This window comes from Malus domestica, chromosome 15, assembly GCF_042453785.1.
Source record: "Malus domestica chromosome 15, GDT2T_hap1".
NCBI classification, from domain to species: Eukaryota; Viridiplantae; Streptophyta; class Magnoliopsida; order Rosales; family Rosaceae; genus Malus; species Malus domestica.
In genome coordinates this window covers 4,568,784-4,595,740 of record NC_091675.1, presented here as the reverse complement: position 1 = coordinate 4,595,740, position 26,957 = coordinate 4,568,784, and the positions used below count along the sequence as shown (strand labels likewise).

Here is a 26,957-nt window from a genome sequence, read left to right as displayed (position 1 = left end):
TGTAAATTATATATCCTGAAAGTCGGTGAGAAAAATAGAGTAGATTCTTCGACACGTGAAATCGCATTCCCTCCACTTGTTTCCTACTCCCCCTCTCCCTCCTCGCCTCATTTGCCAAACCCTCCTCGACCGCATCTTCAACTCCACCTACGCTCCTACCCCTCCACCAACTTCCTCCCTCCCCGCGTGGCCCCTCTCCTCCGCCGCTATTCACACTTGAATTTCTCTCTCTACAAAACAAACGACAATTTGGAATTGAGGACTTCTTGATCAATCGCAGAAGCAGAAATTCGGAAACAAAAGGAAACATGGCCGCTATATTTTGTTATAAATATTTACGTATCTTTTACTTTTCGCACTCCTCTCAATTTTCAGTCGTCGAATTGGGTGAATTAGAAAATATCAAATGACATAAATTAACAAGAGTGCAAAAAATAAAAAGTACTATATAGATAGCAACATCCTTCTATTATTTATAAGACATTATAGGTAAGCGTCTCCAGTTTTATTAGTTAACTCAAGTTTGAACTATATTTTTCTCAACAAAAAATATAAGTTTGAACCATGTTTTGACAAAAATACTTCAAATTGAAGAACGGACCAAATTGGGGTTTAAGCGAGTTCGTTGTATCTAAGTTCAAATCCGGTTCTCCCGTGTATCATAGTAGTTATACATTGATGTAGTTTATATAACCCGTACCTTCATCGACTGTCTCTCTCACTACTCTACGCATACACAAATCATGAATCATGAATCATGATCAGACATTTTTACAAGAATCAACCACTTCATTTTCAGGCGAGGAAGAAACCGGTGTATCAGCAACCATTTACAGCGCCACAGCCTCATCTTTTCTCGTCCTCGACTTTCAATTTCTGCCGTTACAGTAAAGAATCTCGGTTAAGATGGACCTTGATGGCCAATTTCAGTTACAATATTGTCACTGAAATTACTCAGAGCTGATGAAACATAAAAAACAATATTCACCTTTGTAGCTCGTCCAAAGATGTTTGTGTAGAGCTTAGCATCCCTCTTGTCGCTTTCAACTTGAAGTCGTTTCAAGTTCTTCTCAATCAGCTTGACCTCCCTGGAAAATTGAAAAAGAATACTAATCGTATAATGCTCCACGGAGTACGTGTCGCTTTAAACAAATGTACATCGGGAATACGGGATTGCAAAGATCAGTTTTTCAGTTACCTGTTATGAGGATCAACCTCAAGAGCTTTCTTGATGTCTAATTCAGCCAAGACCAAATCTGCAATTTCCATATACGCTTGTGCCCGTCTGTACAAGGCTTTTACATTGTGGAACTCGATATCTAGTACCTGTACAAGATCGAATTCAGAAAATATGATGAGATTTGCCTCAACGTTATCTCTGAACATTGAGAGACGTGTAGAACGTTATTCTTGCTAGAAGAAGCTGAGACTTTGTCATCATGTTTTTCTTTCTGTGTACAGCTTACCTTTGAACATAGCTTGATCGCTTCCTGAAAGTCATTTAGTTTTAGGCTACATGCTGCACCGTTCAACCAACATAACATTCGCAGTGTTCTAGCTAGCTTCGACTCATCATCCCCAAAGTTTCCATCTTCACTAACATAATCAGCAGCCTGAGAGGAGGAAAGCAGCAAATAAATATGAATTTAGTTTAAATTGAACCAAACTATGGTTAGTTTGGGAATAAAAATTCGCATTCCGTTACCTTATCATATTTTTTCCCTGCTTGTTGAAGCTTTCCCTTTTTAAAGAGAAGGTTGCCTTCCTCTTTCTTCTTTCCTGCTGCCTCAAGTCTCTCTTGATTACTCATTTCCCATGGTGCTTTTTCCTTTTCATTAAAGAAAATTAGAGAGTAATAATTGAGAAAGCAATGGTTGCGAGAGAAATTAAGAAAATATGTGCCTTCTAGCTTATGCTGTATATATGATGAGTAAGGACACCAAATTACCAAAGTATGTCTGTAGGAAGTTTAGGAAATATGAATATCTTAGAAAATTATCATTGCAAATTCCACAAGTTCATCAAAATGGTCATTACCCTGATAAAATCTAACATTTCAACTTCAAAGAAGACATTCGAACATGGTGGTACAACAGCCAGGTCCCGCCTTACTTCAACGCTTCCAAATCCAAAATCAGGATGTATAGTCAGTATTGCCAGCTCTCCCTTTTTCATTGTTGCAACTGCTCGGTCTAAACCAGCAATCACTTGTTCTACAGATAGTAAGATGCAGATATTAGCCACAACTACTTTTGAGCTTTCTTCTTGTGATTATCAGGCAAAAAGATGCAAATAACAGAAAAAAGAGATGCAATGGAGTAACTGACCTTCATCTATGATAAACTCCAAAGGCTGCTCTCCATCTACTCCCTTTTTGTCAAAGACAGTGCCGTCTTCAAGCCTAGCTATATAGCTAACTGCAACAGTTGGACATTGTATAGCAGTTTTAAGTTAACTGTGATTGTCATAGGTTAATTATATGTTTCAAATGCAAGGAATTACAAGCCTAGCTATACACTTATGTCATGATTCTAGTAATATTGCTATAAAAGTGGGCATCTCAATAAACTTACCAGTAACACTTGCACCTTCATTAGCAGTCCATGCGCCTTCCCCTTCTTTCAAGATCTTCTTTAGTACCTTGGCATCACCTGTAACGTCAATAACAGGCTTGAAAGACACCAACTCTGTGTCAATATTGAGCACAGAACTTGGAGGGATAGAATTAAACCCCTCGTTCGCATCCCTCCCCTCCTCTCGAAAGGCATCTACAATTATTTAAAATATTTCATGGTTAAAAGGTTCAATTTTTTCTTCTCTAAAATAGCAGTGTGATAACAAGAATACAAAGACATACACCGAGGCTGAACAATTAATTTGGCCTTCTCTCCCCTTTTCATTGTCTTGATCGCTTTTGGCAATGCTGGACAAAAATGACCTGAAACACACGCAGATAACAGAGTTATTCAATTATCACAATTCGGCACATCTCAAACATAGTTGCTTTCCACATTGAAACCACACAAAAATTACCATCTTTCACATAGAATTCAATTCCTTCTTCTGGCGTTTCTGCAACAACAGTGCCATCAGCCAACGCCGCACGATACTTGACTGCATTAGCAACAAAAGTTCCAATAAAAACATTAAAATTGAGGTTTACAGTAATTACATGCTTACATGATGAGGAATCAGAGTACCAATAACTTCATCCAGATCACCAGGCAGCTCGTTCCTCTCTCCTTTCTCCACAATCTTCTTAACAATCCCACCATCTCTGCTCAAATCCACCACCCTAATCCATGAAACGAGCTCAACTTCATATCGAACAGCAGCATTGTCATAGCCCAACTCAGCAGGTAATGTGAATAATGCAATCTCTCCCTTTTTCATAGTCACGACTGCATAATCCAAACCCTTCACCACTCGGCCCTCACCGAGCTTAATAGTGAGAGGATCGTCTCCATCTCTAGTGGACTCGATCTTCGTCCCATCAAGCAAAGTCCCAACATAGTGCACTAAATCCAAATTTCCACAATCAGTTTTCTCTAAAATATTATTAATTGAGATAAGAAATGTCTAAGGGCGTCTTGAATGGTCAAAGCAATTTTAGATGATCAAAAGCACGTCTAACAATGTTTAGAGCCTGTTTGGCACTGCTTCTTGAATGGTCAAAGGTGCTTTTTGGTAACAAATTGTGCTTCTGACTAGCCAGAAAAAACTTAAGAAGCGCCTCCAACTGGTTCTTCAGGATTCAGGAAGCACTTGAATTTTTCACGAAAATTTCAACATGCTTCCTACAAAAGGATTACCAAACAAGCCCTCAGCAGAAAATGCAATGCTTCTCGATTGTACAAGCAGCAGGTATGGGTTTTATCAAATTCCAACATGCTTTTATCACAAGTGCTTTTAGCAAAAGGGTTTTCTGGAGAAACACTTACCAGTGGCTTCGTCGCCGAACTCAGGGGCTTCGTAGCCATGGCCGCGCTTGAGGAGCTTCTTCTTGATGCCGGAGCTACCGAGCTCTCTCTCTTCGCCGACTTCGAGAGGCGGTGCCGATTCGATCACCTCGCCGGGTTCCTCGTCGAGGTCGTTCTCGATGTCCGACAGGTTTGTGCCTTTCTCAACCTCCATGGTAAAATCTGGACTCCGAACGACGGTAGCAAGGGAAACTGTGAGTTAGAGTAGTGTGGCTCGGCGGTGGGGCGGTTATGTGGCGGTACGGGAACGATGATTTCGTGGCAAATGGAAGGGATAAATGTAAGGGCGTTTTAGTAAATTGAGGCAAGGGTGATTTTGGACCCAAGGACAAATCTGACTAAAAATCAAGGTTTTAAAAAACACTAGGCGCTAGTCGGGCGGCGAGCTGTAGCATAGATCCTAGGTGGCCTAGGCGGATTTAGGTAATTTTCTTGTATATCTTGTAAATAAGTGCATATTAACACTTACAAAAAATTATATTTGTATAAAATCCATGGATAAGATAATAAAAAAATGATAAAATGCCAAAAGAGTATCCAACAAGTCCAAAATTTAAAAACACATTAAGCATATATGTCATATAACCATAGTGAGGAGTATTGTATGATGATAAATGTACAACAAGTTCACAATTTTAAACCACTTAAACTTAGATAGGATTTTTTATTTTATTTTTTAATTTCATTAAAAAAAATAATAACCGTCTAGCCTCACCTAGCCCCGCCTACCACCGCCTAGCCGCCTACCCCGCCTAGGCAGCCACCTAGAGCCGATCCGATTTTTCCAACCGATTTGCAAGAAAACATATCAGCTCACCACTGCCTAGGCCGTTTTTTAGAACAGTGCTAAAAATCGACACGAATACGAAATAACAAGAATTAGGTTGTTAGCGATGGTACTTGTCATTATGGACGTGAACATGTCTCGGTTACGTGAAATAACTCTTTATAACTTCTAACTTTGTTTGAGAACTATTTTTAATTTTTTTAAAAATAATAAAAAGAACACTGAAACAGATTCGTATGATAAGTACTCTATCTTTTATTTTCAGCTTTTAACTTTCATATTTTCCCAAACGAAATGAAAAATTAAAATTGAAAATTATATGACTACGCATATCAAGAGATTTGATAAAATTACAATAATATAGAGATTATTCATTTAAATTCACGTTAAATCGACAAGTTTAACTCTTTTTTCAAATGACAAGTTTAACTCTTTTAGTTGATGTGGACATGTACTTTATTTTATTTGTGACAAGTAATCCAATTAATCATATGTTAAGTTCAGATTAACCTAATTAACAACCATAAATTAACCGTAATCGTATTTGTGTGGAATTCGAGAAGAGATAAAGCCGACCAGCAAACCGAATTGCCACCTCAAAAGCTATGAGCCCAAAACTGGAGCTAAGTCCAAAAAAACTGCGATGTAATGCTCATAACAATATATTCTGGTGGGCCAAAAGCCCACAGATATTTTGTGAATCTACGTGACGATTTAAATGAAGTGGACATCACAAGAAAGCTCCAGAGCATTAAATAAAATTTCGGTTTTATCAAAAGCTTTAAATGATATGCATGACTTTGTGAAAGTATCAATTGTCATTGGCTTCAATTTCTTCGTCGTGATACGGGGAACGCGAAAGTTCGGAACTATTATCAAATACATGAGTAAAAACATAATACTATATTTATTAAGATATTAAACTATATGCGTGTATTTGATAATTTGAAATTTGGATATAATAATTGTATGTCTATATTATCATGTATTTGGTGTAACTGTTGCTCTGTTACATTATTGTTAAAATGTAAATTTTTCAATCACGTATATTATAATAATCCTCCATAATAACTAACTGTATATCTTGATTGAATTTTACGGTACAGAAAATTACTTACATCATCTCTTTCAAATTTTAAAGTACTAAAAATGTAAGTAATTTTGTTACTTACCTACGATAAAAAATAAAAATAAAAATAAAAATAAAACAATATAGTGTTCGTGCTGCATGTAATAGAAAGTCAACTTTTAAATTGGTCTTCTTTTTTTTTTAATTACATTGTATGAATTTGAAATTGGACGTAAATCTGAAAGGACAAAATGTAATACTACTTATTTTTTTTCCCTTGCAACCAGAACAAATAAGACACCTAATCAAGCAATAACCCTAGTTTTCCTTTTCTCATAATTTTGCTTGTATTTGCAGCAAAGCATATTTAACAATCCTCAAAAAGGTCTTACGTATATATCCTTACTTCTATTGAAAGAGAAATTCGCGAGTTCAAATCTCATATGAACGAAAAGGAAAGGAAAATGCATATATACAAAACAAAACCGCTTCAATGATGACAGCGCTTCTAAATTGAATCAAAACCACAAAAGAATTGTCGGTCCTCTTGTAATTTGTTGGCTTCACTGTACAACTAAATATCAGCAGGTCTTGAATTCGACTGACGCCTAATTGGATGCGCTCGATCAACAATCAAAACGCAAAAGCACTTTTCTTTCTAACAGCATAGCTTCTGCTTCTAGGGTGCAATTCACCCTTGACATCAGCAGCACCTTCATCAAAATCCTCAGGCGCATCCTCATCAATCCTCCCCATGGCCACGGTGCACTTTGGCAAAACTGCCCGATTATACGATCCGATTTTCGATCCCATATCTGATCGCATAGTCGTGGTTGTAGCCGATCGCTTCATGTGCTCTTGCATGATCATGTTCACGTCCATCCTTTCCTCGTAGTTCCTTGCTGACGCAGCCCTAATAAGCTCTGAATAATCGTCATCTTCCCTTGACCTAGAAGAAGTTGTCTTAACGCTGTAGCTCTTGGGCAGGCCTCGACCGCAAGTACCACTAAATCCTCCAGGGGTACCGCCGTAGGTCAATCTGCCGCCCACGTCCGTGATGCTACCGACGTAACAGTTCTTGGCCTTGCCCAGAGCTCTGATGGGCACCGTGATGATTTTCATGAACATGTTCTGGTTATTCACCTTTGTCTTCCTCATGCTGTGCACAGATTACGTGACACCAAAACTACTGTAGGTTATACGTTGGAGGACCCGAAATTTTCCACTGCGAAAATCGGGTTTATGAGGTTTATGGAGAAAAATATGAGAAAACGGAGGAGGGGGAGGAGGAGAAGGAGGGTGTGATGTGAGGAAATATGGATTTTATATAGAATGGTTTTGTAGAGGGGTGAGCTAGAAATAACGTCGTTCAAACATGAGCAGCATATGAACAAGTAGAAGGTGGTGGGTTTCGACTTTTCAAAACCCACGAGATTGGGGAATTAAATAAAATTCAAAATAAAGAAATTTATAGATAAGAACAAAGAGCTGGTGGGGGTGAGTTCAATTTGTTGACAAAAGATAAAGTAGGCCAAAAAATTGAAAAAGAAGGTTCAAGTTTATTACTTTTTCCACATTTGATTTCTTAATTATTTATTTTTAATCTTACGTTTGTGCTTGGTGAATATATAATTTTTAAACATTCTTTTTCCCTCTATGAACAAGTTTTATTTATTTAATTAATTAAATAAAAATAAATAAAATCAGGAGATTGTAGCTCAGTGGTCAAGTTCAAAACCAACCACACCCTCATTTCTTGCAAAATAAGTTTTATTATTCTTTCATGGCAATTCTGTGTGTAAATGATAAAAAAACTTAATAAAAAACTAATTCAGTCAAATTCAATTCTAGTAGTGTTCTCAGCAGCAATGCCGTGCAAATATTTGACTCTGTCACAGTATGGACTGGTTCTCTCTTACATTACGTGATTATACGACTTACACCCTAAAAAGTAAAAACTCACCTTTTATTATACTGGATAATATCTATCCATGAAATATTCAACATAAAGGCAATACATAGCCCGGCCAGCCAACATATTTTTCAATTTGTGGGCACTTATGGTCTATATTTTATCATTATCATATTATACACATGAATTAGCACATCACGTAATTATATCCGAATTGACTATAATACTTAGAAGTACTAATTGTAGCCAAGTCTATAACCTACAGTATAGGATTAATACATATAAGTATTATAGTCCGTTCGGATATTTGAAAAAAAAAATGAAGGAAACAAACCCCCATCCCCCATAAAGATGTTAATGACCTTTTTAATGAATTTATTTTACATCAAAATTTGAAAATTAAGGTTTTTTTTTTAAATAAGAATTAAATATCCAAAATAAGTAAATAAATATAAAAAGGCCAATTTACTGGCGCCCATTGTTTGTCGGTACTCGTTCATGTATTGTGTGTTTCTGAAAAAACAGCTTACATTATTGCAAGCGGCAGTCACATTTGTAATTAGCATGCGCACCAAAGTTTGACTTTGAAAAGATCATGCGATCAGTGGCTCTTGGGCGGTCCAAGAGTTTTTTTAGATAGAAACGGAGCGCAAAGCACGTAAAAAAAGTTTCAGTTTATTCACTTAGGTACTTTGTCAAACATTTGATAAGCGATATCGAGAAAATTTATCGAGCATTGTTTACACAACATGTCGAGTGTAGTCCTAGCAAGTATTACATCAAACACTTGTTAGGTACAAAAGGACCCATACAAAACATTCAGAGGATCCTCGAAAGACCTTAACATGTATATTTTCTAAACTCGGGATGGTCTTAGGACCACCTAGGTCCCAGTGTACATCCGCCTTTGCATGCGACAAGTCTTGTTTGTATGTTATAACGTGGCAAGTTTCCTAAATACTTGAGAAAAATTATTAGGTAATTAGAAGAATTCAAGGCCCAAAATTTCACGATTCGTACCAAATATCGGCAGGAAAGCACAATATTACTGGCTCAAAATAAGATTTAGGTATAACTCCACTCAAAAGTAAAAAATCTGCCTAAACATAAACTTCAACTGTAAGCACACTGTTTTTTTGTTCACTGTATAAGCACATTGTATTGATACGCCACAACGCGCCACATGTTGTTAACTTTCATGTATTATAATAAAAATTAATAACTTGAGTGATATGTTATGAGTTTAATGCATGTATAATATTAACAAGCAGATACCCATGTTATATTATTAATAAGTGACACTATTTGGTAGTATGACCCTCATACTGAAAAGTTTACTTCTAGGGTGATCGACGAAAATTTCTTTATAATGAGTTATTCAATCTTATTTGAAAATCATAGCTCAGTCTCAATATGAAAAAAAATCAAAAATCAAAAATCAAAGCAATGAAATTAACAAAGAAAACCTTATGCATACTTGTTAAATTATGATTTGTGTGCAAGTAAGCATTGCTAACGCATAGATTGGTAAGGTTAACATTAGTGGTTTGTAGGGGGCTTTAGGATGTGAATACCAAGGGGTTTTGGGTTTAGTAGTAATGTATTTTTATTTTTATTTTTTGTCAAATGGTAGATTTGTTAGATTAGATATTAGATTAAGGAGCTAACGGGGTTCGAACTCACGCCGCAGTACAAAGATAACATTTCTCTCCACCACTATAGTAAAAGGCTATTGTGGTAGAAATTAGTAGTAATGTTATCACAGAGATAAATAATGATACACCCATAATCGGCGACGTTCATTGAAGTATTGTTGAATACTTGCATAGAGTTACAGATGTTATATGAAAGAGAAAAGGAGGCCTGGTTGAGGAGGTGGGGTGCAGGTCTCGCTACTCCAAAGCCTCTGGTGGATCGTTTAAGGATAGAGAACAATACTACTAAGTTTAGGGTTGTCTGGTGAACTCTCCTTTCTAGGTTTTCCTTCTTTTTTTTGGATGAATCCAGGGTATCCCCCACACATAGGTAAGGATTAAGGTCTAAAATATTGATGATATCGGAAATATCGGTAATTCAAAAACACATAAATTTCGATGGAAATATCGGGATATTATTGATATTGATAAAAATTGAATAAAAACCACGGAAATTGTAAGAGAAACTTGGAAAATTTTATTGAAACTTTGCATGATGTTTATTTAGTCAATTATCTATTAGTTTATCACAAAAAATTGGAAGGAAATGCATTGCATGATGGATTTAACTGATTTAAGTTGATTATATAGCGAGCTGGCAAACATTGTGAGTGTAGAAAATATGTAGTAATTAATGAAAGAAGTTTAAACACACCATAATCATTTATATATAATGAATTAGTACAATATTTTACACTTTATACATTGCATGGTAAGATACATGAGTGACTTAGGTGCCCCAATAATTGCATGGTAAGATACATTGCATACTAGAAAAAAATCTCTCCACCAAAGCTGTTATGAGCAATAATATCAAAGCCAATGTAAGAAGTTTAAATTGGCTAGGATTAGATCCTAAAAAATGTTAGGCGCTAGTCAAACAGCGGATTGGGAACTAGCAGCTAGGTGTCTAGGCGAGATCTAGGTAGGAGCCTAGATGGATTTAAATTATCATAAAATAAGCATTAAACAATATTTACATTGTTTTTAAAAAGTAATACGATATTTATAAATAATGTGAGAGTTTAAGATAAATACGGTGTAATCTTAAAAGAGAAAATAAAAATACATACAAGAATAAAAAAAAAGGAGAGAAATGAGTTAATAAACCACAAAAAAGATGGGGTCATAAGAGGAAAAAAAAGGAGGAAATTGGTAAACAAACATGTGGGGTAGAAAGATAAAGACCAGAAGAGAAGTGGTGGTTAGCACAATATTTTAAGAGAGAAAAAAAATAAACAAATGGTCAGCAGGATAATACTGGGATAAGGTGTTAGTACCTAATTTTTACTGACTTAGGTGGCCAAATAATTGTCCAACACCTATTATAAAACCCCACCCTCAAATAATTTGTAATTTCAGATATTTGTCCCTCAAAGTTAACGAATTTTACAATTTGGTCATTTGAACACTTACCCTATCCGGATGGGATTTCCTAACTCTTATCCTCCTATCACGACTTGCCACGTGGCAAGTCCCCATCTCTTTTCCTCTTCTCCTTTCCCGAGCCTCCCCCTCTCAGCTCACTTTTATCTCTCTCAAAGATCCCACTCACCTCTCATTCTCCATTTGAACCCAGACCCATGTCGAGGCACCGTCGCCACCCCGACGTCGACAACATCACCACCATCACCTCGTCAACTCTCTCCCTCTTTTCCTCGTCTCGTCAACTCTCTCAACTCTCTCCCTCTCTTCCTCGTCTATAGCACGTCCTACGTGTCATCAGTGCACCCGCAGCAGCAGCAGCAAACCCTGGTGGGAAACAACGGCAAGAAGTTTAGGAAGGGGAAGTCGGCGAATGGGTCGGTGACAAAGAGCTGGAGCTTGAGCGATCCAGAGCTGCAGAGGAAGAAGCGATATTATCGATAATATTGTGATATTTTGACGATATTTAAGTAAATAAGTGTGAAAATATCGTCATCTAAAAAAACGATATTATCGGCGATATTTCGCCGATAATATCGATATTTTGGTTATTGGTAAGGATTAATCCCTCAAGCCGGGTCGGACCCTACTTGGGGGTTAAGCTCTCCCAATGTTGGCTTCTTCATTCGCATGGCTCGAACTCGAAACCTTGCTTAACCAGGTTTTCCTTCTTCTCTTATATAGAAGTCGGCAAGTGTGTTGACGATTGCCCTTCGATTAGGTCATGATGTCATCCTCTGCTTTCACGTAAGATTTGGAGGAATGAGGATTCTCTCCAGATACTCAACTTTTTGTGAGGATTCTAAGGATCATCAAATCCTATTTGTTTATCGTACATCGTACAATCAATTTTCATCAGATACTATTCACATTTAATTTTAAGTAAAAAAATTTAAAATGATTTATGACCGTACGATTTGAGGATCCCAGGATCCTCATTCGATTTGGAGCCCTTCATCTGTCTATTGCTCTCTTCACTTTACTTCGTGACACCTGGATAGTAGTCAGTGGCGGTTTGAAGGCAGTGACTGGGTTCGGTCTCGGTTTGCTTCTGCTCGGTAGCACATGCTAAATGCGATGCCAAGTCTGAGTTTTCCCTCCAAAGCCTGTCATGGGCGTAGGTTTGGGCTTCTTTCTTTTTTTTTTGGCAAACGGCGTAGGTTTGGGCTTTTCATCTGTCTTGGGTCCGTTTGTTGGACGTGAGTTTTTGTACATTTTTACAATGAGTCACTGCAAAAGGACTGTGTTGACAAGCGCGACTCCTAATTAATGAATTTAGTTCGACTATAGTTTTTGAATTCTATATGCAAATGATGTTTCAAATTAGTTTAAACTCGGAAAAAGGGATACGAACTAATTTGAACCAGTATGCCTAATTTTAATAATAAAATGAAAGAAAAAGAAAAATCATCTAAAATTTCAGTGCAAGAAAAATTGAACTTAAGATCTTTAATCTGACTTTGTGTAATGAGAAGTGATTTTCACACTTTTTTTTTAGTTTTTTGCACACCCCTCTTTGTTATTAGCCATTGAATTGAAAAATCAAATAAAACTAATAGCTAAAATTCAACGTAAGTGTAAATGGTGATGTATCATGCCCACTATAAATATCTTTATCTATGCTCCCCCAAACAAGAAGAATATGCATGCATTACGTTATCTCATTCTCAACCACAAACTTCTAGCAGAGCAAGATACTATGCACATTATCTATAACCCAAGGTCCCGAACAAGATGACAGCCAAATCCAAAACATCAGACCAGAGAACCAAATCATGAAGCCACCACGAGGATTGAAACTGTTGCTGGTGTTCTCATCAATGGTTTTGATGCTGTACAAGTGTCAGGCAGGAACTACCAACCTCCACCCTCTGATCTTAATACCTGGGAATGGCGGGAACCAGCTGGAAGCTCGGTTAACCAACGACTACAAGCCCTCCGGTCTGTTATGCAACCGTTGGTACCCGTTTCAGAAGAAGAAGGACGGCTGGTTCAGGCTGTGGTTCGACCCGACCGTCCTCATTGCTCCGTTCACCAGCTGTTTTGCTCAGCGAATGACGCTTTATTACGACGCAGTTTCCGATGATTACCACAATGCCCCTGGGGTCCAGACTAGGGTCCCTCACTTTGGTTCCACCGAGTCACTTCTCTACCTTGATCCCCGTCTCAAGTAAGCTATAACTTCGTGTTGTTTCATAACTGGGTGCCCTTCTGCATTTTTTTTTTACAGCAAATGGTTTTAAGAACTGATGAATTTATACTTGTTTGAAGGTTTAGAGTCTAAAGAATGATTGATTGGTTACTTAGATGGACGGTCTGACAATATAACATATTAGATATAAGATACTATATTTTAGGAAAATTGCAAGATGATACCACTTAGGTTGTTACGGTTGTGCACAAATAACACTAGAAAGTTTATTTGTCATAATTTACCGTTCGGACACTTTAAATGTGAACGTACTTTATCTATAAAGAAATCTCACTGAAACACATTATATGTCGTGTAAATGGAAATTTTTGTCATTCCATGACTCATAAACGATTTGAAAATAAGAATAGTGCTTACTAAAGCTCGTGGGAACAACAGAAACAAAATAACTTCAACACAACAATTTTGTTGTTCCGATTAGCTTTAATCAACACAGTTATTCACCTAAACATTTAAAATCATGGAGTGGCGAAAATTTAACTAAAAATTACTCATGTATGCGCTATGCGGTACATTCACACTAAAAATAGTCTTTAAGTGGTAAATTTGGCAGAACATAATTCTATGGGAGGTGTATACACACCCTTAAGAATCTAGATGGTATTTATGCAAATTAAAATTAGTTGTGTTTGCACTAATAGTGGCTAGCTACATTTTTATATATATAGGCACATCACAGGATACATGGCACCACTAGTGGAATCATTGGAGAAGATTGGATATGTCAATGATGAAACCCTGTTCGGAGCTCCATACGATTTTCGATATGGTTTGGCACCAGAAGGCCACCCATGCCACGTCGGCTCCAAGTTTTTACAAGACCTAACACATTTGGTAGAAAATGCAAGCACTTCCAACGGAGGAAAGCCAGTCATACTTGTGTCACACAGCTTAGGTGGCCTCTTTGCTCTCCAACTCCTCAACCGAAACCCGCCGTCTTGGCGGCGAAAATTCATCAAACACTTGGTTGCACTCTGCGCGCCGTGGGGTGGCACTGTGGATGAAATGCTCACGTTTGCTTCAGGAAACACTCTAGGAGTCCCGTTGGTGGATCCGTTGCTGGTAAGGGGGGAGCAAAGGAGCTCAGAGAGCAACCTTTGGCTGATGCCGAATCCTGAAATATTCGGTCGGAAAAACCTGCTTGTGATCACCCCAAATGCAACATATTCGGCCTCCGATGTTCCAAGATTTCTTGACGACATTGGATTTGGAGAAGGTGTTCATCCTTATAAAACTAGGGTTTTGGGTTTAATGGAGGAGCTGGTAGCTCCTGGGGTGCCTATTACTTGTGTTGTTGGAAGTGGTGTGAAGACAGCAGAGACTTTGTTCTATGGAAGCAACAGTTTCGATGAGCAGCCTGAGATTGTTTACGGGGATGGAGATGGGACTGTGAACATGGTGAGCCTGTTGGCACATGAATCTCTGTGGTCCGATACGAAAAATCAAACTCTGAAAACGATCAGAGTTCCGGGAGTGTCTCATACAGCAATGCTCAAAGATGAAGATGCACTTGATGAAATAGTTAGGGAAATTTCTGGTATTAATTCCCAGTTAAGTTTTGTTGAGAATGTAAGCGTTCAATGAATGAATGGTTATGTGGGGATACTAGCTATTCTTCTATTTCGGACGTCACCGCTCCATCGCCTTCAACTGGCCACGAACATGGAATATTGAAATTGATGGAGTTGGACGACCTGGAGCAATTATTCACAAGGCAAGAGATTGCTGCAATCATTCAGGCAATAACATTTTTACTGTAAAAACTGAATTTATAACTATTTTACTCAATTCTGTTGACATGAGATAAAAGTATGAATTATTTGCCTATAAAACTAAATTCAATGAATACTGACAGAAGAAACAACTAAATTCAAAGGCTTACAAGTTACAATTGAAGAGCACTCTGCATTACTATTATCACAAATCTGGCAACGAAAGTGCACTACTGTCTTTTAGTGTCTTGCGCGCACGCCAAGATACATCAGAAGCTGTCTTTGATGTTCCCATCTGTAAATTTGAGGAAAGAAAGAAGGTCTTTAGTAGATTAAGCAAGTCCTGATATCGGATTACAAACTAGAACAAAACAATAGTGTCGTTCGCAGAATCGCAATTCATTTGCTTAATTATGTCCAAGAAAACAATCTGGAAAAAGAAAAGTAGCCTTCTTGTTACAAAAGGAAATTGCAGTTTTTCTAGATTCTAGAGATGCTTGCATAAGCCAGAGGAAATCTCACCTTGGTCTCCATAAGCCAGAAATCTCGCCACAGGCTTGAATCTTGGTCGTAAGTCTGTAGTGCAGAAAAATACAACTTCCGGGCATTTTCAAGACCAGTTTTATCACCATTTGATGCAAGGTTTGTTTCCAATTCAATGCAGGTCCTATATAGAACTAGCCCAGGGCGTGGTAAGCCGGTAAAGCTGAAATTCAACTGATACAAGCTTAGACACTTCTTTGTAAGAAAACTGCATAATCTAAGATGAAATATAATAATGGAAGAAAGGGCCTACCGCTTATACATCTCTCTAGCATGTGCAATTCCATCTTTTTGAAGAACAAAATTAACAATAACAGAAGAGAGGGAAAATCCTTCATCACTGCCACGATATTCAATTAACGATGTAACAGCAACCTCAACCAACATGTCAAAATAATGTTTTTGACTGGCAAAGAATTTAAGGGCCTGCATTATGTGGTAACGTTAAAACTGTTCTCACCAAGATAATTGGTAATTACTCACAGTTGGTAATTACAATCATAGTTGGAGTTCATCAAATTGAAATGTATAGATAACATACCATTACCCACAAGCTCTCAGCTTCTGAAATGGACAGTCTTGTCAAACCATCTTTTACAAGTTCAAAGATCGATAGCAGCGTATCTTTGCTCGGAGAAATAAGATCCCTTGTGAAGTGCTTCATTTCAATCGAGGCCCATAATACCCGTACCTTTGCTGAATTCGGAAATTTTCCGCAACAAAGATTTTGTGCCAGTTTCCGAGCTTCATCCACTCTTCCAAGTTGCAAATAAATTGAGATATGCTCACAGGCAAGTTCCTCATTAGTGAACCCGATTGTATCAGCCTTTTGGTAAAGGCCCAAAAGATGTGATATATAACTAGCAGATTGATTGTCTAGAGAAGGCTTGTTGTCTCCTATTAGAAGAGCTACAGTACCCATCAGAAACTTTGCATAGTGCTTGAACATTATGGCCGAAGGCAAAACTTTTATGGCATCCTCGTAGACCTACCCACAGCATGACATCCATTTTATTTGTCAAACAATTATAGATAGGGACATAAGATATATACAAACGGAATCTAATTCAGTTTCAAAACAAAGCATAGGTGTTGACCAATTATTCAATAGAAGACTAAATAAACAATTCTAGTACTACAGGATTTAGTCGGTGATGCATGCATTTAATACCTGAATGGCTTTTCCAATATGAGAAAATGTGATTTCTTCACTCATCTCCTCCTGTGTACTTGCAGGACTGTATTCGAATTTAGCAAGCCAATCCCAATACTCTGGTTCTGTTGAGAAGTCTCTCTTCATGTCACTTAGTACTTCCTCACGCATTTCCCCAGACTTAGCCAAGTTGATAGGTTCCAAGATCTCCAAAAACCGCTTTCTCAGGGTAAAGCTAGAGGGAAGAGATTTAACTGCTTCACTGTATATGGTTTTTATCACGCCAAAACCTACCTCTTCTAACTTATCAACTTTCTTCGTTGACTTGCTTTCTTCGATATCTGACCCTTCATTATTATCATCATTTTCTCTTTCTTCATTGAGAGGCATGTATAAATCTTTGTTTTCACTTTTCCATTGTTGCTCATCAGCACTAATCTTATCACGAACCAGACTGCCCTCATCCTCTCCAAGAGCAACCTTCCGAGCCTTTAGTTTATTAAGGAATGTGAGTTCCATCCGAAGATACTCTATCCAAAGATCTTCTGAATTTTTGCAAAATCTCAACCCCTGTAGCATTGTATTACGGGCAGCTTCGACATTTGAGTAGTTGTCAAATTCCCAAGCAGCTTTATATATCCAAACAGATGGCTGCTTGGAATGAAACCCGATTACCTTATTCAAGACCTACAGAACAATCCCAAATCCGAAATAAAAATAAATCTACCGAAACAAGTTTAAATGCAGTAATCAACACTTAACTTTTAAGTTAAATTCACTCGGTAACAATTACCTCCTTGATCCTACCATTTCGTCGCTCTTTACAAAAGTCTAGGTAGCGAAACCAGAGTTCAAGATCGCCAGTGAACCTGGTGACGGCAAGCCTATAAATATCAAGAATCCTCCTGACACCAGCAAAGTCCGAAACCGACTTCCTCTTCCTCTTTTTCTTCATCTTCGTCTCCTCATTATCTTCCCGCTCAGGCAACTTTGCCTTTTTCCTCAAGCACCTTAGCTTGTCGACCTTAGTCTCGTAGTCAATGTAGGCAAGGTAGTCCTCCTTGAGTGGGCTCGGCCGCTTGAGCCGGAATTCAAAATTGCGACGCTGCTTGACAATCTCAGCAAGCTCACGTCTCGTGAATAGTTCCTCCTTCTCCAGGTCGTCCAACTCCGGGAGCATACGCTCCATCCGGTACTGGACCACATCCGCCATTTTTGCTTACGGCTAACAGAGTCGACTGCCGGACCAACTGGGAATATAAATTCATGTCAATGACAAATAACAATACCTCTTATCTACTTTCTCAACATGAGAGCTGGTAACAAACAAAGTGGCAGCTTCGTAAAATTGTTGAGCTACATGTCGGTTTACTACAATAAGCATTCTACCCAGAACCCCCAAATTCAAAACCCTAATTTTAAAAACACAATTTCAATTCCCAGAACTTAAATCTTACTGTCTAAGTTTAACTAAGTGAGTGGACTACCGGAATCGAACCCAAAATTTACAGTCCCTAAAATAAATTTCAAAAACTTTAAAGTAAATTTACGATCTTTAGCTTAAACAGGAAAGAACCAGCCGCTCATAAATCACCAAAAAATCAAATTTCTTGGTCAGGGAGAAGAAAATGAATGCAATGAGCTGAGAAAATTACATACGTACCTGTTAGCTGCACAGAGACTGCAATGGAACCGAGTGCTGCTGAGTGCTGAGGTAGAAAATCGATCGAGAAGACACGCCTAGGGATTGAGCTTTTTTTTTCTTTTTAATGAAAAAATAAAAAATGTTTCTTTTAGGGTTTTAGGGGTTTAAGCGACGTAGGAGAAGTGGGCTAAAGTTGGGCTTCAGTGGGCTTAACATCAAAAGAATTTGGTTGATTTTCTCTCTTCTTTTTTCTTTTTTTCTTTTTTTTTTTGGTGATAAACGGTGCTAAAGCCCAAAAACAAACGATCGGCAAGGCAGTCCGCTACCGTCTTACGCTATTTGTAGATATAGAAAGAGATCGTATCTCTTCTTTCAAAGTATACTGATCAAGTGATCCGGATTCTTGAAATTTGATTTAACGGTAAAAAATTATTATAACTTTTAAATGTTTTTACTAACTTTTTTATTTTTAGTCGTTGGATCAAATTTCAAAGGTTCAAATTACTTGATCTGTGAGTTTTGGAGGAAGAGATCCGAAGAGGATCTCTTTCATGTAGATATAATGCATGATGCAGTTTCATTACGACTCATGAAATCTCAACACTCCAATATGATATTTGCCAGAAAAAAAGACTTGGAAAAAAAAATAACTGTAAGGAAATACATGGTCTTGGAGTTAACAGACTTGGCGCAAAATCAAGGATTTATATAGTCTTTCACTTAGTGGGATAAAATTTTGTTATTACGGTTGTTTTACGTTACAATTTTAAAACGGTGCTCAATAATCTACATAGTCTATTTTTAAAATCACTATTTTAAGATTCATTTCTAAAAAATAAATCAACCAAATTCTCTTACGATAAAGATATAAAGTTTTCTACATTTTTTTTTTGCTCGATATGCAAATAACTTAGCTCTAATTCCACGATGGAATTTAATAATCAACCCAAACCCTGCAAATAACTTAACTTTAATACTGAATATATAAATTTTAACTAGTCCAAAGTGGGTGTATCTACCACTATCATTGTATCTTATGAGTTCAACCAACATTTAGATCAATAAAATTCACTAATTTATTTGGTGCATGTACCACAATTCTTTCAAGAAGTGGGGATCATATCGATGGAGTCAATAAACGAAGATAGAAGTGTGGAACAAAAGGATTGTTTTTTGCTCATCACCCTTAAGTGGCGGTAATGCTCACAATTCCATTTATATCTGTTCATTACACATATATCAAAATTTAAATTTATCTAGCAATAATAAATAAGTTAATGACCATCACCATCACTTCATAACCGTGAGCAAAACTTGTAGTGGAATAAAATGCACAAATTATTTGTACAAGTGCACAAGTCATTGATTAAAAAACATGCTAATATTTTGTATTTCCTAATACATATGTAGACAACATAATAATTGACATAAATAAATGAAATTTATATCATGAACTAAGTTTATGATGAACTGTTAATAATCCACTTGCATTTCCTAATACAGTAGGATTACAGTTTAGTGATGTCTTTTTTTTTAATTTTTTTTTATTTTTACATATAAGTGCAAGATTTTAAATTTAAATTTTGTGAATGATGAGTTAGTTATTAATTTTGTAATATTTCTTTTTACATATAAGTGTAAACGAATACTGTTAATTGATTAAAAATAAATAACTTAAGTGTGTGAATTAAGTGATTTTGTAATTATATTTTATTTGAATTAGGTATACGCTAATAGAGCGAGAGAATGAGCTAAGTCTCACAATTGACTAGCTATAATAATATAGTTCAAATTCAGCTTTTACAAGAAATGAATCTAAAAGTTACTTACAATAAAATAAAATATTACTAGACAGTAACACTAAGTGTCTATTTATCATGTTCACTGGGGAGGAAAAAAAATATATATATATAAATAAAAGCATAGAAGTTCGGGGGAGGACTGGAACCCCGTGGGGCGGGACCCACCAGAGCGTGGCTTTCATAAAGTGGCAGACTGCCAGCTGAGTTTCGTTTGACCGATCCTGATTCCTTGTGCGGTCTAAAGATTTGCAATTTACAATTTCGGTCCAAAACAAATCGAAACCAAATCAAATTAAAAGGAAAATTTTGTAATTTCATTTTTTTGGAGTCCTCGATCGGCAATTTTTGGCTTTCCGGTGTCCGGTTTGATCACTTTCAACTTTCAAGTCCTTTGGGAGTATGCAGAGAGTGCGTATCTTCAAGCACTTGCTTTATCTCAGCCAATCACCTGCTCCCACGTGGCCACGGGAACTGTGCGTCCAAAGACCCAGACACTTTTCTCTGTATTAAGCCACAATTAATTATTAATTAATTATTGTATGTAACTGTGTTTGTGCAGTATTATTGTTTAAAGGTGGATCAGAGTGAAGACTGAGAAGTAGAGATTTGACCAATAACGTTCTTTTTTGTTGTGTTTTTATTTAATTTTTTGGTCTTTATATTTGTTTTTATTTAATTTTTGGTCTAATATTATTTTCTTATTTACAGTACATAATGAACAGTCTTAATGTTGTGGTGGGTCCAGAAGGATATTTTTATGAGGATTTTGGGGATTTACAAATAATATTCGTTTATTATATATTGTGCAATCAGTTTTCGTCAGATATTATTCATATTTAATTTTAAATAAAAGTATTTAAAATGATTTATAGTCGTATGATGTACGATGAACGGACACGATTTGAAAATTCCTAAATAGGTTTGCAAATTAGATCAATGATCAATGGCCCCACACAAAAATAGCTCCATATTCCAAATTTCCAAGGTCAAGTACAAGATAAATTTTTCAGTGTTCAAAAAACATTGCTCAAAACACCGAGTATCATAATGCACTTGGTCGACATTTTTTTTTCGAGCTTCTAACCAATTTTATCATTACATTTAGTGTATTGAAATGTGTTCTTGGTACACTAAAAAATCTCTTTAACAACAAGGCCTTTTTGGTTTCAATCTTCAAACACAAAAAGACTTTGAATAGTTTTATTCCAATACCTAAACCCTAAATTTTTCATTCTATACATAAATATTGTTTGGGCGAAATTAAAGAAGGATTAGATGAATAATAGTTTATGAAACATAACTTAATTTATCAACATTTGCACACCACCAACTTATTTTCTTATTTGTTCTTTCAAATTTGAATAACAACTAACGTGACAACAACTAAATTAAAGGAAAATATAAAATGAAATTCGTATGAAAAACATGAACAAGTTAAACCCACTTAATAAATTTGATGAGGCATTTAATATTTCTATAATTTAATAAAACTACTGAAGTTAATACATTGTCTATCATCTTAAAATATTTCTCCGACCATTCCATCCACCCACTACTTTTTCTTAAAATTTTATATGGGTTCCTCTAACAATTGTATGTATTGTTTTTTTTAGGGTTCCTCCAAAAATTGTATGTATATTTTTTTTAAACAACTAATATTAGTTTAGGCAAATGCTGGTCATAGGTGGTTGAATCTGACCATGGGAGACATACCTAACATGACTAGATCATAGTTGTGGAGAAGAATAACTTAACTACTCTTTAGGATTTTATGGTGTCACGTATTTAAAATTTTTCACATAATATTGTATGATTTATTAGAGATATTGTTATTTTAATGTTTTTGTTTCATACAAGTCATTTTTCATGGACAACTTTAAATGCTCTTTTACTTTTACGGTTGGTTTGTAGTTGCTTAATTCTTTTTAAAAGTTGTTCTTTAAAAAATTGGGGCATTAATTATGTTTGGTAAATGAGTTCAAAACAGTAGAAAGCAGAAGTAACCCTGTACATACTTCTCAAAAAACCATTTTTTCATTGAAGGCAATGAACAATACCAATTAATAAAACTTTCATATTGACAATCATATTTCCATCTTATTTTTTTTGCTAAAATAATTTTTATCACTATAGCTTAACAAGCACTTACTTTTTTTTACCGCAGTTTATTCTCAAACCACAATAGAAACTGCAATCTCAAACTAGACTTTAGTAGTTTATCTGTATTTTAGTGGTATTAAAAATAAAAGTTATAAAAAAGGTGTATTATGAATTTGTAGTTTATATCAGTCAAACATACTTTATATTCCAGTCAAAAGGAGCCTTTATCCTAACTTGCATCGGTTGCATAATTACGTTGAATGTCAATAATACCAAAAAATAAAACACAAAATATCATCAGACATGGCATATTACTGTGACTGAAGCTATGACTGCACGTGTGGTGCACAGTCGCTCAGACCTGAACTTGCCGCCACCGGCTATACCCGGTCGCCCTCACACACACATCCATAATTTTCCTTAAAAAATTAATAAAAATTAACAATTTTTTGGGGGTTTTCGTCACCTGCCCCCACAAGAAGACCAGCAGGAGCAGTGGGGGAGACTCTGCGGAAGAAGGTAGCTTTATTTTTTATCTCTCCCTCCCGTCTCTTTCCTCACTCGCTATCAATGGTATGCTTCTGAGCTTTTTTTTTTTCTTGTAAATTTCAATTCTTTCTGGGAATTTGATTTATATTTTTAATTTTTGGGTCATTTGGGTTTGAGTGGTTTGAGTGAGTTTGGTACCTTTTTATTGCTTTTGATAGCTTTTTCCCTGATCTGGGGGGTTTATTTATGATTTCAAACTTTTTATTGAGCTTGAAGAGGAAGTGAGTGAGTGAGTGAGTAGAGAGAGAGAGAGAGAGAGAGAGAGAGAGCTTTGGTATTGGAGAAGGAAGATTACTAGTGCTACTAGTTGATGATTTTGCTTGATTTGGTGATGAGAAAATGATGGGTTGTGGTAGTGGTGGTGGAGGAGGAGAAGGAAGGTGGGCCTTTTGAGTTTTGACCATAGAAAAAAGAGATCAGATAAAGCAGGAGAAATCGGGAGAGGAGGAGGAAGAAAATAAAAGAGACCCCCTTTGCATTTTGATGGTCTTTGTTGCTTGTATTTGTCAATGAGAAGGTTTAGCCAAAGAGAGTAAAGGAGAGAGAAAAACTCTTCCTTCCTCTCTCTCACATCTACACTTCTCTCTCTAGATTTTCTTTGCCGCACGCTTCTTAATCTCATGATGGGACAGATTGGTCTTCGAGTTGAATCCTTGTTTTCTGGTGTTTGTGGGTTTTGGGGGTGTTGAAGTTCAAATCTCAAATACCCAATTGTTGTTTTGTGTGATTTTGTTCTTGGTTTGGGGAAAAAGGGGTTTTGAAATTGCTTATGTACCATCCATCTGGGTGGAAAAGAAGTTGTGGGGAGATGAAGTTTGATGCAGGCAGTGGTGGGCAGGTTCTAGATCTGGAAACCGCGGTGAAAGATGGGATTTTGGGCGGCGGAGGCGGGTTAATTTGCGGTGGCGGAGTCGGTGTTGTGGCGGAGAAGTTGGATCTGAAGAAGATGATTGAGGAGCTGGAGTCCATTGAGATTCCTTCAGTGTTCATCTGCCCGATTTCGTTGGAGCCAATGCAGGATCCGGTGACCCTTTGCACGGGTCAGACCTACGAGAGATCGAACATTCTCAGATGGTTCTCTTTGGGGCACTACACTTGCCCCACAACAATGCAGGAGCTTTGGGATGATTCAGTCACGCCAAATAATACCCTTCACCAGTTGATATGCAGCTGGTTTTCGCAGAAGTACGTCGCGATGAAGAAGCGGTCGGAGGACGTGCAGGGGAGGGTTCTGGAGATTTTGGAGACATTGAAGAAGGTTAAGGGCCAAGCCAGAGTTCAAGCTCTCAAGGAGCTCAGAAGGGTAGTGGCAGCTCATGCTTCCGCTCAGAACACAGTGGTGGACAACGGGGGTGTTGCCTTGATCTCCTCTCTGTTGGGTCCTTTCACTTCGCACGCCGTTGGGTCGGAAGCAATTGGGACTCTTGTGAATTTGGAGCTCAGTTCAGAGTCCAGGACGAGTCTGATGCAACCTGCAAAGGTTTCGTTGATGGTTGATATGTTGAACGAGGGATCGATTGAGACAAAGATCAATTGCACGAAATTGATTGAGGTTTTGATGGAGGGCAAGGATTTGGAGGCGGAAAATGTCTCAAGCTTAAGTCTTGTGGTTGGATTGTTGAGATTGGTCAAGGATAAAAGGAACCCTAATGGGGTTTTGCCTGGTCTCAGTTTGCTCAAGACAATTTGTTCCCACGAATCGGTCAGGAACTCGGTTGTGAGCGTTGGGGCAGTTCCTCAATTGATTGAGCTCTTGCCCGGTTTGAATCACGAGTGTTTGGAGATAGCCCTTCATGTTCTAGAAGTTTTGTCAACACTTCCCGAGGGAAGGCAGGCTTTGAAAGATTGTCCCAAGACAATCCCCAGTGTAGTTAGACTACTGATGAAGGTTTCAGAAAGCTGCACTCAGCTCGCATTATCGATCTTGTGGGCGGTCTGCAAGCTCGCGCCAGACGAATGCGCTTCGCTTGCAGTAGAGGCGGGTTTGGCAGCCAAGCTGCTGCTTGTAATTCAAAGTGGTTGCAATCCTGTATTGAAGCAAAGAGCTGCTGAGCTCTTGAAGTTGTGTAGTCTAAATTACACCGCTACACTATTCATTTCGAAATGTAAGCTTACTAGAACAATACAATGAAGAAAAAAATGGCACTTTGTTGATATACATTCTCTCAATTTTTCTCTGTCCCAATGGATAAAAGGAGCCGCAGAGCTTGTTTGGGATCCAAGAAAATTCAAGACAAAAGGTCATATGGTGTTTCTGAGGTGCCCATCTTTCTTGTGTATGCTATAACATCTTTGATTTGGATCGATTGTTTCCGCCACCAGAAGAAACATCATAATGTGGGTCGATTTGGGCAATGTATTTCCATTTTCTGGTAAATATGATACGCTGATCCATCCGGGTGCCAGACGGACCCAAGATTTGCTGATCCTCAGTTGTACCACAAAGCCGACAAGCTCGAAGCGGACGGGCACTCTGTTGCAGTTTTCGAATTTGTAATTCCGCTGTCTATATAAGCTGGCAATTTTGAGCTGAGTTTGCCAATAAGCCTCAGCAAGTTTGAATCCAAATGGAGTTAATATTTTTGTCTCTCACAGGCAAATTGTTTGTTCTTTTTTTTTTTTCAATTTCCAGAATAGGGCAGTTTTTTTTTATCATGCGTCTGTAAAGAAGTTGAGTGAAGGTGAAAGCTTCTGTCATGAGCTCTGAACTGTTAACTGTAGTTGATGTTGCTTCCCTGCACTGCCTAATCGATTCTCATACTTTTCCCATCATGTGTTTTGAATTTCCATTCACTTATATTCCACCTATTTTATGTTTGACACTGTACTGTTCTAAGTTGATGGGTAGTTCAATTCTAAATCCCGTAATGATAGAGATAAACACAAGAAAATATATAATCGGGAATATCTAATAATCTTCTCCTTAAATGACTCGTAATCTCGTTACAAGAGAGTTCGACACTAAGAGATATACAACCAGAGTAGAAAAATTTTAGTAGAGCAACTTGAACTTGGTCAGGTCTTGGTTGAGACCACGTGCATTGGGAAAAAGTACCTATACAATGCCGGATGATACCCAAATACATAGAGAACATTCAAAGTAGTACCTACCTACACGAGGGCGGATGATACCCAAACGCAAAGAAAAACGTTTTCCTGTGAGAGTGTTTAACCATTTGAATGATCAGGTTGACGTATCGAAGTTTTTACCACAAGAGAGAGAGCTACGAATCTTCTTTTCGCATTGGATAACTTGAGATCTGATAGGTGAGAGATGGGTGGGAGGGATAGAGATCTTCTCCGACCTCATTATTTGGAGCCCAAGGAACAGAGACCGCCCAAATTGATCATAATCTCCATTAATTCATTTCGCTGGCCCACCTCACACAAATCAACACTTCATATCTCTTTTTCTCTCACAGGACGGTCTGAATTCCATCATCCTTAGGTTTTGGACTATGAGGTCGGAAGAGGATTCAAACTCGGGTGGAAAGAGGGGGGAATTTGGGTTTTGCTTGTTTTGTTTGATATTTTTTTATTGTATGGGAATTGAATGGCAAGGAAGAGAAAAAGAGGACAATATCTTACTCTCTGGGAAAAGCTGGTACAGCAGAAAAGAAACACAGGAGGTTTCTTGTTTCATACGTGAATGGAAAAAGTTAAAACGACAAAGGGGTAAAAAAATTGACTGAGCTTTTAATTACTCATCATTCATATTCCATCATCGATCACCAAAGTAATTGGACCATCATAGTATTAAAAATAAAATCCAATGAAATTCAGTGGACAATATAAATTAAGAAATATCAGAGAAAAATTAGCCAAATATTAATCCCAAAGTCCTATCAGTGATCATCGTCTTAAAGATGAAATTTGCAGTGCACGGTCCCAACAGCTAACATTCCATTTTAGGATGAACAATGCTTTACTATTAAAAGAAGAGCAGTAATTGTCGTTGAAATCCAATTATAAATGAACAAGTGTCTAATTATATTATCTATTTCAATTATTCAGATACGAGTTTATTTATGATTGGTTTGCTCTTCTTTTAACATCGAAGGAGGGTTATTCTTTATTTGGATTTCCAAAGTTTCAATTTTTTTTTTATAGCTAAAGTTTTTGTGTTGCTGTAAAATATTTATAGTGTAGATTCCTAGAAAATTTTAACACTTCAAAAATCAAACTATAAAAAACGGAACTTTAAGGTTTATTTTATTATTTTTTATTTTTTTACAATAAAATGGAGTCTGAATGACTAAATTTGGAAATCTATACAATAAAAGAAATTGTTCTTAACGCTCTAAAATATTTATCACACCATAAGTTCATTATAAGTTTTACAAAGTGTTGTTTAAGGATTCGTTTGTGATTCAT

General features: G+C 37.1%; 5 protein-coding genes across 6 annotated transcripts; 2 read left to right on the top strand and 3 right to left on the bottom strand.

Annotated features, from left to right (window-relative positions):
* Nucleotides 1-567: 567 nt before the first annotated feature.
* Nucleotides 568-4,304, bottom strand: LOC103455872 (70 kDa peptidyl-prolyl isomerase). Its single transcript, XM_008395483.4, has 12 exons — nucleotides 3,942-4,304; nucleotides 3,201-3,518; nucleotides 3,034-3,114; nucleotides 2,858-2,938; nucleotides 2,574-2,768; nucleotides 2,328-2,417; nucleotides 2,038-2,213; nucleotides 1,706-1,828; nucleotides 1,467-1,613; nucleotides 1,199-1,326; nucleotides 989-1,088; nucleotides 568-876 (listed from the first exon to the last, which is right to left on the bottom strand). The coding sequence occupies exons 1-12, from the start codon at nucleotides 4,132-4,134 to the stop codon at nucleotides 847-849; spliced, it is 1,662 nt and encodes a 553-aa protein (XP_008393705.2). The 5' UTR covers nucleotides 4,135-4,304; the 3' UTR covers nucleotides 568-846.
* Nucleotides 4,305-6,469: 2,165 nt separating this feature from the next.
* On the bottom strand, nucleotides 6,470-6,994 carry LOC103455873 (uncharacterized). Its single transcript, XM_017322773.2, has one exon. It carries the CDS (start codon nucleotides 6,992-6,994, stop codon nucleotides 6,470-6,472), a length of 525 nt encoding a protein of 174 aa, XP_017178262.1.
* A 5,407-nt stretch (nucleotides 6,995-12,401) lies between these two features.
* Nucleotides 12,402-18,443, bottom strand: LOC103455874 (uncharacterized). Of its 2 annotated transcripts, none has more exons than XM_070813332.1 (8): nucleotides 18,151-18,443; nucleotides 17,281-17,737; nucleotides 16,506-17,174; nucleotides 15,876-16,322; nucleotides 15,588-15,760; nucleotides 15,314-15,497; nucleotides 14,962-15,086; nucleotides 12,402-13,078 (listed from the first exon to the last, which is right to left on the bottom strand). In XM_070813332.1, the coding sequence occupies exons 2-7, from the start codon at nucleotides 17,698-17,700 to the stop codon at nucleotides 14,997-14,999; spliced, it is 1,983 nt and encodes a 660-aa protein (XP_070669433.1). In that variant the 5' UTR covers nucleotides 17,701-17,737; nucleotides 18,151-18,443; the 3' UTR covers nucleotides 12,402-13,078; nucleotides 14,962-14,996. The 2 variants fall into 2 exon arrangements, with proteins under 2 accessions (XP_070669433.1, XP_008393708.2); XM_008395486.4 differs by lacking the exon at nucleotides 12,402-13,078 and adding an exon at nucleotides 13,594-14,773.
* Nucleotides 12,629-14,948, top strand: LOC103455875 (lecithin-cholesterol acyltransferase-like 1). The gene is made up of 2 exons (XM_008395487.4): nucleotides 12,629-13,037; nucleotides 13,748-14,948. The coding sequence occupies exons 1-2, from the start codon at nucleotides 12,643-12,645 to the stop codon at nucleotides 14,661-14,663; spliced, it is 1,311 nt and encodes a 436-aa protein (XP_008393709.1). The 5' UTR covers nucleotides 12,629-12,642; the 3' UTR covers nucleotides 14,664-14,948.
* Nucleotides 18,444-22,490: 4,047 nt separating the features above from the next.
* LOC103455876 (U-box domain-containing protein 30-like) lies at nucleotides 22,491-25,352 on the top strand. The gene has a single exon (XM_008395488.4). It carries the CDS (start codon nucleotides 23,353-23,355, stop codon nucleotides 24,712-24,714), a length of 1,362 nt encoding a protein of 453 aa, XP_008393710.3. The 5' UTR covers nucleotides 22,491-23,352; the 3' UTR covers nucleotides 24,715-25,352.
* Nucleotides 25,353-26,957: the final 1,605 nt, after the last annotated feature.